The 12,171-nt window shown below is 34.5% G+C and overlaps 1 protein-coding gene across 2 annotated transcripts in view; it reads left to right on the forward strand.

Moving 5' to 3' along the window:
* Window positions 1–12,171, forward strand: part of LOC107660787 (pro-neuregulin-2, membrane-bound isoform-like) — a 94,556-nt gene that overhangs the window by 66,331 nt on the left and 16,054 nt on the right. The window contains exons 5-9 of one of the 2 annotated variants that reach the window (XM_016450202.1): window positions 1,956–2,014; window positions 4,011–4,034; window positions 7,849–7,951; window positions 9,981–10,104; window positions 11,654–11,787. In XM_016450202.1, the coding sequence (XP_016305688.1) occupies window positions 1,956–2,014; window positions 4,011–4,034; window positions 7,849–7,951; window positions 9,981–10,104; window positions 11,654–11,787 (444 nt within the window). The remainder of the gene's footprint in view (window positions 1–1,955; window positions 2,015–4,010; window positions 4,035–7,848; window positions 7,952–9,980; window positions 10,105–11,653; window positions 11,788–12,171) is intronic. The other variant, XM_016450203.1, reaches the window with a different exon arrangement.

Here is a 12,171-nt window from a genome sequence, read left to right on the forward strand (position 1 = left end):
GAGCAGCTCGGAAGAGAGGGGCGGGGTCAGCAGAGCTCATTAACATTTAAAGGAAAATGCTACAAAACAGTTTGCTCTGAAAAGAGCTGTTTTTGACAGGTGTTTTTTACACTACCATTGAAAAATTTTAACCAAACTATGTTACAGACTTTTCATTAAGACCCTAAAGAATCATATCAACTCGTGGAAAATGGGCATCCGATGACCCATTTAAAAATGCATGAATTTTATTACATTAGATCACTAAGTCAAGCAAATCAAGTGGCATCTGCAAACAAATGATTCTTGACACTTTCCTGAACGAATTTAAATTTTCCAAGCCCTTTTTTGCAATGACTTTTAATCTGCTTGTCTTTTTTTTTTACACATTGGTCAGGTCAGGATTGCATGATGCAGGATACACAGGAAGAGCAATAGGTGTGTCTGACTTCATGCACCGCTGCACAGACCGATCAGCATTCCGTCATGTTTATAAAAATAAAACTTATAAAAAATATAGACCCCACTTTATTTAAATAGTATAGGCTTATGTTGACCAAGAACAATAACTATAAAGATATGCTTTAATGATCAGCATGAACAACAATGCACAATAATTATCTGTTTATTATAAGTACACACTGCAGTTTTGTTTTCTGATGCTTTAAATGCTGGAGATCTTTAAAGCAGGATGGATTCTGATTGGCTGTCATTGTTTTTGTCATTCATCAGTTGGAAAAAATCTCTTTAAAAGTGATTCCAATAATATCATTCCTCTGTGCTGTTATCGTTATAGTTGTGATGGGAACTATTCTTTTACATTCACAATGATTTTTAAAACTATATCTTTATCATTATATTTATTGTCCTTGGTGTGAACGTGCCTTAACTGTTGCTACATGAAAACGTCTAAAACATCTGTGTATTTGACAAATATTGCAGCTAATCCACTTCATCTGTGGAAAATAATACGCAAACGCAGGAGAAGCAGAAAGTGTCTGACTTCATGTCTCCTTTTTCAACTCCTCCTCTGACTGTAAGTGGCAAATCTCACAGAACGGTTAAATCCAACCGAAGACGAACAGACCTATTGAGTACCAGAAATAGAAATATGAATGTGCATATCACATGTTATTATCATAATATAATATTACTGAGAATTCAATGGCTATTAAACTCTCATTATCATCCAGGCATTACTTGAAAGGAATGGACTGTTTTGACCAGTAATTTGTGATAACAATAAATTATATATTTAATAGTTTTCAAAATATTTCAGAATTCATACACTGAAAAAAAAAATGGTGGTGATACAATTTTCACTCAAAAATGGCAAGTATGTTTTGCTAAGAAACAGCAAGTAACACATTTGAATTAAACATGACATTTTATAGAAAGACTGAAATAATAGTCTTTTTTTAATTTACAACTTCGAATATAAATATTTACATTTTAAACTTAAATATAAATGTAATACATAATTTTAAAACAAATTAAAAATAAGTAAAAAAAGATTTAAATAAGCATATTTTTGTATGTACAAATGTCCCCAGTAAGACAAAAAAATATATATATAAAAAAACAATTTTAATATTTAATTGTGGCACAATGCAGGACTGAGTTTTTGAGGTAGGTAAGCGCCCCCTTGAGGAATTGGCATCCAATTGAACTGTTTAAATGAATCAGTTCTATATCATTAAAACAAATTTTTTTAGACCCATCCTAAAAAATGGCATGCAATGACATGGACCCTCTTTCCTCAGGTTCAAAATCGTCCAGCATGGCTGCAGGGTTGACGTCATCAGGTGGAACAGCTCGCTGGTGTTGTTCTCTGTTGTTCTAACTGCATGTTTCTCTGCTCTCGTCTCTCTCTCTCTCTCTCACTCTCTCTCTCTTCCTCCTCATGTCTCTCTCTCCTATACCCCTTCCCTCTCGTTCCTTCCTTCTCCCTCTGCGGGTTTGTTTCCCTCCATCAGGTGTCCAAATGACTATACCGGTGAACGCTGTCAAACCTCCGTTATGGCCGGTTTCTACAGTATGTCCATTTCTTCTTCCTGTCTGTCTGCTCTGAAGCTGCATGTTGGCTATGATGTGTATGCGCATGTACGTGTCTGCCTCTGTTTGTCCATTCAAAGGTTTTATATTGGTTTATTAAGTTGAAATTCATCGATGTGAATGGATTTAGTGTACATTGATATATATTATTAAAAAGAGATTTTCCCAAAGGATAAAGAAAAGTGGAGAAGAGTTTAATATAGTGCAAATTATATAATAAAGCATGCTAACATATAGATTATGTTCCCATAGAGCAGAGTTAGATTCAACAATAAACTGAATAATTAGTCCATCAGACAGATTCATGACATGTTTTACAGGCACTCGTTTATCATTTAAAGGATTGTTCTGGGTTAAGTACAAGTTAAGCTCATTGATGGCATTTGTGTCCACAAAAAATATATATAAACTCAAAAAATGCATGGACAGTACTGCACTTATGATGTGAAAAAGCAAGACAAGACAATATACACTACGGTTCAAAAGTTTGTGGTCGGTAAAATGTTTTAATGTATTTGAAAGTCACATGATCTTTCAGAAATCATTCTAATATGCTGATTTGCTGATCAAGAAATATCATGATACATTTTCTTCAGGAGTTTTTGATTAAAAGAACATTTATTTGACACAGATTTTTTTTTGTAACATTATAAATGCCTTTTCTGTCACTTTTGATAAATTTATTGTGACCTTGCTGACTAAAGTATTATTTATTTATTTTAAATCATACTGATGGGTCTGTGAATGTAAAACTATTAAACCTGGTAGATTTCACATAATACACAAGATGGAAAGGGACTGTTTATATAGAGATTTTTTTTATTGGATTTTTTTTTCTTTTGGTACGATATATTTTTATTGGTTTGTCTGCTGAACAATGAACGCCAAGATACACAGCAGGAAAAATATATCTTATATTTGTGTCCTATATACCATACATTTTGTATGGAAGATGTGGAAGATTGTGGAAGATTGTTTTGCTTACAAAAATGTGTGTTATATATATATATATATATATATATACTGTATATAATCTGTTCAGTGGTTATGCAGACAAAAGCAATATGGTCACACATATTTCTGCTTTCAAATCCTCCGTAATAGCATCATAAGTGCGTTACTGCAAGCGTAATTTCTGCTCATTTTAACTGTGATGAGAACATTTTCACAGATGCTGTTGGTAAATCTTAACTTGTACTGATCCAGGAATGTCTGCCATTTCTGTCAAGCTCTGGTTGTTAAGTAAAATTGATGCTGTTGTTTTGTATGATCTTTAACAGCGTTCTGAGCCTGAGGCATGATGCATGACCCTTAACCTCTAACCTTTAACCTCTAGAACCGCTGCTTTCCAAACAGTGGTAGTTAACTAGAGGAGCCCTCAGTATTGCCAGTATCATGCATGCCATAGCTCAAGATGTGTTTATACATCTGCATATTTGTAGTGGAAGTTGAAAAACATACATGAAAATGTAATATTGTGACTAAACAAAAGCCATCTGATCGTCGTTTTGCATATACATCACTAGATGTCTGTCTACATTCATCTGTACTTGAGTCTTTTTGTGTTGTACATTGTGCTTTTCTGTTTAATGGTTTTGTTTTTCTTTTTTCCTTAACCATAAACCAGAAATGAGGTCTAGTAAATATGGCCGTAAGTGTGGCTGTCTATGTCTGCATGCATTTTTGTACGCTTGCTTACATGCGATGAACAAGAAAGGCGTGTTGTTTGTTTGTTTGTTGGTTTCGTTTCTGTCTTATGGGGAATATGGAGTTGGCCAGTGTGTGTCTGCATTGTCTGTCTGTTACTGGAACGTACAGTCACTCACCTCAATGTCTCAAACAAAATCAACCAAACAACACCACTGATCGCATTCTAGTGAACCGCCTTTATCTGAACAAGTGGACATTTTTACCTGAAACCTGTTTTCTTTTTTTTTTTCTTTTTTTTTTTCTTTGTCAACTTTCTGCATTGGCAGAGCATCTTGGAATTGAAATCATGGGTATGAAGTTATTATTTGTTTGATTCTTTAGTTTTTAAGGTTCATGACATAATTTGATGACATAGTTTAAGCATATTCACATAAGGACTCGTCTTGTTCTATTTTCTCTGTCCTATATTTGAACAAACAAATACATTCCTAGCTTCTGATTTACTTTTTCAGCTCTGACAAAGCGACACTCATTTTTAGGAATGTAGGAATGAAACACATCAGGCAGGTAGATCAATATTTATAGTATAAAATGTATATTTCCCATTCTGTAAACGTATATCATTTGAATTCTATAATCATATGCCAAGTTGTGATATTATTATAAATGAGCAAATTCATGTAGCAATACAAAATGTGCTTTTTATCAAAACACATAAAAGCGATAAGCCAGTGTAAGACAGTGATTTTACTACAGCCTCCCGTGGCTTGTTGCTGTAATAAATTTTCAAATTTAAACACATTATATGAACTTGTTAGAGAAATAAGATGTCTAGAATAGTTTGTAATTTTTCACACTGCAAAAAAAAAAAAAATATGTTGTTTTCCAGTAAAATATCCAAACATACATCAAAATGAATTTCAAAGAAAATACTTGAGAAGAAAAATTATGCATAGGATAATAAGGCCGCTTCTCTTTTTAGAGAATATATCTTGAATGAATTAACAATGATTTGTCTCATTGGACGATTACTATTTTTAAGGGAAATAATAATTGGATGAAATAATTTATATATAGGCTGCATTTATTTGATCAAAAAGTTAAAACACTGATATTGTGAAATATTATAATTTAAAGTAACTTTTTTATTTGAGTATATTTTAAAATGTAATTTATTCCTGTTATGCAAAGCTGTGTTACTCCAGTCTTCAGTGTCACATGATCCTTCAGAAATGATTCTAATATGATGATTTGCTGCTCTATTATTATCAATTGTTAATAACTGTTCATATAACTATCAATGATATAATATCCAAAAAAAAAATCAGGATTCTTTGAGGAATAGAAAGTTAAAAAGAACAGAATTCATTTGAAGTAGAAATATTGATGTAATAATAATAAAAGCATTAGAGAGAATTAGGGAGCATATCAGAGAATTCTTTCCAAAACATTAAAAAAATATTTTTATATAATAAGATATAAAATAATTTTATTTCTTAAGTACATTTATCTTGTTTTAAGGATATATATATATTTTTTTTTTTTGTAAGCTATTTTTTTTTCCTGGAAAACAACACAAATATACTGATTAAGAACCTAATTTTTTTGCAGTGCACTAAAAAAAACTTTTATTTGCATACAACGTGTGTCAGGGAGCCGAGTGAGGGGTAAAATGAGTGTTGCCCATCTCTTCTCCTGTCTTCTTGTCTGCACCACTAGAGTACATTAACCGTTGGTCTGGGTACATCTCTCTGTTTTCTCTCTCTCTTTGTGTACTCTGATCTCTGTTTCCTGTAACAAGCATGCAATGCAATATCAGTGTCTGACTCAACCGCCCCCCTCCCTCCCCCCTGTGTTTCTCTTTTATTACACACTCATCCCCCCTACTGTTTGGCCCTCAATTCTCTTCTCTCCTTCCTCCCGTCCGTTTTTTCGTTCCCTCCCTTCATGTTCTGTATGCTTCCTCTGTTGCTGCCCACGTTCAGCACCCCAGAGGATGTTTAGAATATTCTCGTTTTCAAAAATCAGACCCAGATATAAAAATATGTGTTCAAGGCATCTGTATAGATGGTCTTCATAAAACCTGCTCATCAAAGCCTTGGTTTGCTGTTTGCCAAACCCTCCAATCAGTTTTAAAGTCAACGTGAAATGGCGTTAAACCTTTTTAATTTGTACTCAGATATTTCAGAGTGAAACAAGAAATTAAATGTGAACTTGAAATGATTTTTAATGAAATAATTTAAAATAAATATGTTTTTTTAAATACATTGTGTGTGTTTGTGTGTGTGTGTCTGTGTGTAATTAAAAACATTTAAAGTATGTTCATTCAAAATATATATAAAAATAAATTAAATGTGAACTTGAAAAGTTTTATTGAAATAATTATATATATATATATATATATATATAAACATTTGTTACTTCACAATAATGCACACTGATGAATCATTCGCAATAAGACCAGGAATGTGCATTAAGAAAGCAAATGGGTTAATTTTGATTTCATGTTGGTTTTAAAACACATTTAGTTGTAATAACGAATATCTCAAAACTGCTTGTGAAGTTTAGTCGGGTTTTATGAACAACCCTCTCCAAAGAGCTCTTATAATGCAGTTTGTCTTTTAACTCTATTTTACAGGCATGCTTTACGCAAGACTTACAAGCTCAGACTGCTCTGTCTTCAGACGTCATAGGATTTTATATATAGAATAATGCATGTAATGGGCTTTCAGAGGGGCGGAGATTTCATTTTATAAACACTTCTAGCCAAAAAATGTGAGTTTCCAGTGTTGCACAGGACGGTTTCAGTCCTGAAGGTAGCCAAAAGTTCTCCCACTGTTTCAGGATAATGCGCTTTATGTGAAACCCTGGCAGACAGAGAAAGCACCACAGCTGTGCCCTTCCCATGCTGCCGAGCACCTGATATCAGTCATCTGAAATGTGTTTTTAGAATGACCTCTTATGCACCTCAGTGCCCATTAAAAATAAAGTTTTTAGATTTAAAGCGAGAATTCACCCAAAAAATGACAATCCTGTCATCATTTACTCACCCTCATGTCATTCTAAACATGTTTGATTTTTTCTTTCTTTCTGTGGAACACAAAATGAGATGTTTGGCAGAATGTCCTATGGAAATGAATATATGACATATATTGCCCTATATCAAGATACAGTATATGATATTATGATATTGCCATATACTGTATATTACCTATAAGGTGATGCATAATTTTCACATACATACACTCTTTGGGTAGATGGAGATATAAATTTATAACATATAATATCCCCTTGGTGAAATTTGTATACATATGTTAATATGTTATACTATATGATGGTGTTATATGTAGCAACCATATATGTCAATAGTACATTTTATTTATTAATGCAACTTTATTAAAACAACATATATGCAAAAAAAATATATCTTTGTTTTTATTTTATTAAATGCATGTCTATCTTTTATATTTATCATATTACAATATATTTCATATATGTAAGTTTAATATATGTACATATGTTACATTTGTATACTGGGGTCCAAGCTGCTTTCTTCCATACAGTGGAAGTGAATGGGGACTGGGGCTGTCAAGTTCTAAAAAGGGCAAAAAAGCACCAGGAAAGCATCATAAAAGTCGTTTATGTCTTGAGCACTATTTTCCAAGTCACCTGAAGTCAAACGATAACTTCAGATATTATTATTCACTGGAAATCTTGCTTGACAGTCCCAGGCTCCATTCATTTTCATTATATGGAACTTATAGCTTGGACTTTGAGCTTTAAACATCTCCTTTTTCATTCCACAGAAGAAATAAAATCATTCAGGTTTGCAGCAACATGTGGGTTAGTAAATAATGACAGAATATTCATTTTTGGGTGTACTGTCCCTATGACTAAATAAATCTGTTTAGAAGTGATAAATATGACTGTTACTATACCATATAAATATGACTGTAACTATAACATGAAATGTAGACTGACGTTGGAAAGTGTTTTAGGCTGAATGAGATAGTTTGACATGGTTTATAGGCTGCCACTGATGCAGTGGTTGTGTGTTTTGTATGTATGTGTGTCTTTGTGTTCAATGTCGTGTACATGTGTGTTTGTCTCTGTGTGTACGTCTGTGTATATGTGTGTGCTTGTCCATGGCTCTCGTTCATTCAGAGGCTGAGGAGCTGTACCAAAAACGTGTGCTGACGATAACGGGCATCTGCGTGGCACTGCTGGTGGTTGGCATCGTGTGTGTAGTGGCATACTGCAAAACCAAGTAAGCCCCGGGAAATCTAGTGATCACCAGCAAGAACTGTGCACATTCACACATTAAATTAAAAAGCATTTAAAAAAAAACACTTGCACCCTTTGGGTGGTATAAGCAAAGTTTGCTTTGTGAGGATTTTTTTATCACTATATCATTTTATAACACTTCTGATCATAAAGTTTGAGGTCAGCATAATTTCTTTAATCAAATTAATAATTTTATTCAGAAACGATGCATTACATTGATCAAATGTGACATTAAATACATTTATTTCAAATACAGTGGGTATAGAAAAGAATCACCCCCCTTTAAAATAATCACATTTTGTTGCTTTGCAGCCTGAACTGAAGAAGGACACAGTTCTTGTTTTATCCAATGCAACTTTTGTTTTACTCAGTGCAAATTATAACATTTAAGTGAAAGATATAACACCAACATGTCAGACCAAAAAAAATACAGAATCACTGAGGTGGAAAAAGCATAACCCCCACCTAAAAATGAATAAACTCAATCAGGTGTAGCTAATCACCTTCTCAATGGCACACAAAGCCATTTGACTTCCAACTGTGATGATCAGCTGTGGTCATTTTGATTAGCTCAGCATGAAAAGAGCTTTCCTGGAGCATTTCAGTCCTTGGTACTGCAACTGAAGCAAACAATCAACTATGGGTGGCAAGCACTGTCAAAAGATCTCCAGGATAAAGTTGTGGACAGGCACAAGTCAGGAGATGGATACAAAAAAATGTCAAAAGCTTTATCAATGTCTAGAAGCACAGTGAAGTATTATTAAGAAGTGGAAGGTATTTGGTACAACACAGACCCTCCCAGATTCAGGACGTCGCTCCAAACTGGATGAAAGAGCAGGAGGAAACTGGTCAGAGAGGCGACCAAGAGGCCTACAGCAACTCTGAAGCAGTTGCAGGAATTTAGGATGAAGAATGGTCATTGTGTGCATGTGACAGCAATATCACAAATTCTCCACAAATGTGGCTTGTATGGGAGCGTTGAAGAAAAAAGCGGCTCCTCAAGAAAGGCCACATGCAGTCAGACTGAGCTTTACCAAAACACACCTTGAAGATTCTGAGGCAGATGAGACTAAAATTGAATTATTTGGCCTCGATACCAAACGATATTTCTGGCAGAAATCCAATACAGCTCAGCATCCAAATAACAGGATTCCTACAGTAAAGCATGGAGGAGGTCATGTCCTGTTATGGGGCTGTTTCTCTGCAGCAGGAACTGGAGCACTTCAGGATAGAAGGAAAAATGGACAGGGCAAAATACCGTCAAATTCTTGAGGAAAATCTGCTGCCCTCTGCCAGAAAGTTGTCAATGGGAAGAAGGTTTACCTTCCAACATGACAAGCACACTGCAAAATTGAGCACACAGTGGTTGAAAGAGAAAAAGGTGAAAGTCCTTGCATGGCCTAGTCAGAGCCCAGACTTAAACCCCATTGAAAATCTGTGGAATGACTTGAAGACTGCAGTCCACAAACGCTCACCATCAAATTTAACTGAACTTGAGCAGTTCTGCAAAGAAGAGTGGGCAAATATTGTAAAGTCTAGATGTGCAAAGTTAGTAGAGACAGAGACATATCCCAACAGACTAAAGGCTGTAACTAAAGCAAAAGGTGGTTCAACAAAATACTGACACAAGGGGTGATCCTTTTTCCAACTCCGTGATTGTTTATTTAGTTATTTTCTGACATGTTGGTGTTATATCTTTCACTTGGATGTTATAAGTTGCACTGATTAAATAAAGCTGGATAAAACAAAAACTGTCCGCCTTAATTTCAGGCTGCAAAGCAACAAAATTTAATTATTTTAAAGGGAGGTGATTATTTTCTATACCCACTGTAAAAGCTGTTCTTTTGAACTTTTCCATTTATCAAAGAATCTATACCATATCTATACCAAAATCTATACCAAATCAAAGTAACTTTTGTATGTTTCACTATAGTGATTTCCTGTTTTAAATATTAGAGTATTTGCTGTCATGGTATAAATCAGATCAGATTTCAGAATGGATCTTTCTTCAGGAAACGAAGGAAGAAGATGCATAACCACCTGCACCAGAACATGTGTGCAGAGCATCCGAACAGCATGCTGGCCAACGGACCCAACCATCCCGGCCTCGTCCCTGAGGAAATCCCCATGGTGGATGTGAGTTTGCCTGCCTCTCATTTCCTGTAGGCTGATATATCTTTTGCATATTCTGAATATTTAGTAATTGAAGATGTGATAAAGCATACAAGGTAACTAATTGTTCATAGGCAGATTGCCTTAATAAGCATTTAATGTTGCTTTGCTGTAGTAGACCAATACCGCGGCTCCCTATACGCAGAGTACGCAGTTTGCGTAAGGCACCAACTCCCAGGGGGGGTACCATCCCAGTTGCTCAAAAAAAAAAATATTATAATTTATTTCGTTCTATATTAATATTAACATACATATATATATACATAAATAAAAATCTAAACATTAACATATATATATATTATATATTATTATAAAAAATGCATTTTATGATGAATGCAGTAGGCAGTATAAGCACACGTGACGTGCCATTCCCGCATGTGCGCCCGCGCCTGCGCTCGCTCTCACCTCATTTTGCGGCAGGGAAAAGACAGCAGCGCAGTCCGGCGCAGAGAAAAGAAAAATAAAAAAGCCCAAGTTGAAGCCCGTGCATCACTTTCAGGTAGCTACGTTCATAATCCTGTGAAACTTTTTTGACTGTTGACGTTAGTAAAGTGTTTTAATGTCGGTGATAATTTCACCACCACCAACAACGCATCTGACTTAATGTTCTAGTTTTCATGACTTTAAATGTATTATATAAAAACAATGAGGCAATAACGATTAATTCATTAATAATAATCATATGGTTTCTTTGAATAAAACTGTTAAAATACATAATGTAATACAAAATAAACAATTTACATTATTACAAATGCCTGCAAAGGGCACCAAAGTCCTGATAATTGCTGTTTTTAAACTTACAGGACGATCAAATCCATGTTTAATATTGACCAAACATTTAATTCAAATATCCACTTAATTTTTACTTAATTTTTGCGATAGATATGCTTACAGCCTCTTTAATTTCTTCAACAAAAACATTAGGACATCACAACCCTTACCAAAAATTAACCATGGTTTTATCGTAGTAAAACTGCTTAATTTTATTTTGCGTGATTTCTGAATGCTTGAGACTATAAAATCAATCAGACAACGGTATTAATAAAATTATAGTCATAGGTAACTGTCTAGAGCTACAATTGTAATTTATAAATAATACAATTTAATTACAATTTATTTATTTACTTTTATATTTTATTAAAGTTAAATTTTGACCCCTTATAGAAGGTGTTTTGTTTTTGTTTTTTGAGGGAAGGGGCACAACAATACTATTCTGCTTAGGGCATCCATTTGGCCAGCAGCGGCCCTGGTGTAGACCATAGATTTGGGTTTGTTTGAGTAGATTAAAAGCTCTTAATGTCTAGTATTTCTGAAAAGGGTTCACATTATGTGAACTGCAGTGTGGTTTCTTCTGAATGTTACTGCAGTTCAGAATAAATTTCAATTGATTGCATATTTGTGATAAACTGTTTCCTGTGGTGTTCACATTGATGACTAAGAATTCTTCAAATGTATTCAGGTTAGGACGCAAGTGTGAAAACGACATAATGTCATGCTACTCTTTTTATTGCAGTATATATCTAAGAATGTCCCAGCAACGGAGCGAGTAGTACGACATGGAACAGAGACATCAGGCAATTTCTCGGGCAGCCGAATGTCGTCACGATCCCACCATACCTCCACAGCTTCTCATGCTTCCAGTCACCGGTACTGACTCTTCCCTGACTGATTCATCTGTCAATATATCCATATATAGATCCTTGACATATATCATCTGTCCATCTGTCTATTTAGCTGTTCATTTACTAACCCAACTAGCCAATGTTGCTTATATATATATATATATATATATATATATATAGCCTATATACACTGAACAAAATTATAAACGCAACACTTTTGTTTTTGCCCCCATTTTTCATGAGCTGAACTCAAAGATCTAAGACTTTTTCTATGTTCACTCAAATATTGTTCACAAATCTGTCTAAATCTGTGTTAGTGAGCACTTCTCCTTTGCCGAGATAATCCATCCACCTCACAGGTGTGGCATATCAAGATGCTGATTAGACAGCATGATTATTGCACAGGTGT

The sequence above is a fragment of the Sinocyclocheilus anshuiensis genome, unplaced genomic scaffold, assembly GCF_001515605.1.
Source record: "Sinocyclocheilus anshuiensis isolate Anshui unplaced genomic scaffold, SAMN03320099.WGS_v1.1 scaffold1289, whole genome shotgun sequence".
In the NCBI taxonomy this organism is placed as follows: Eukaryota; Metazoa; Chordata; class Actinopteri; order Cypriniformes; family Cyprinidae; genus Sinocyclocheilus; species Sinocyclocheilus anshuiensis.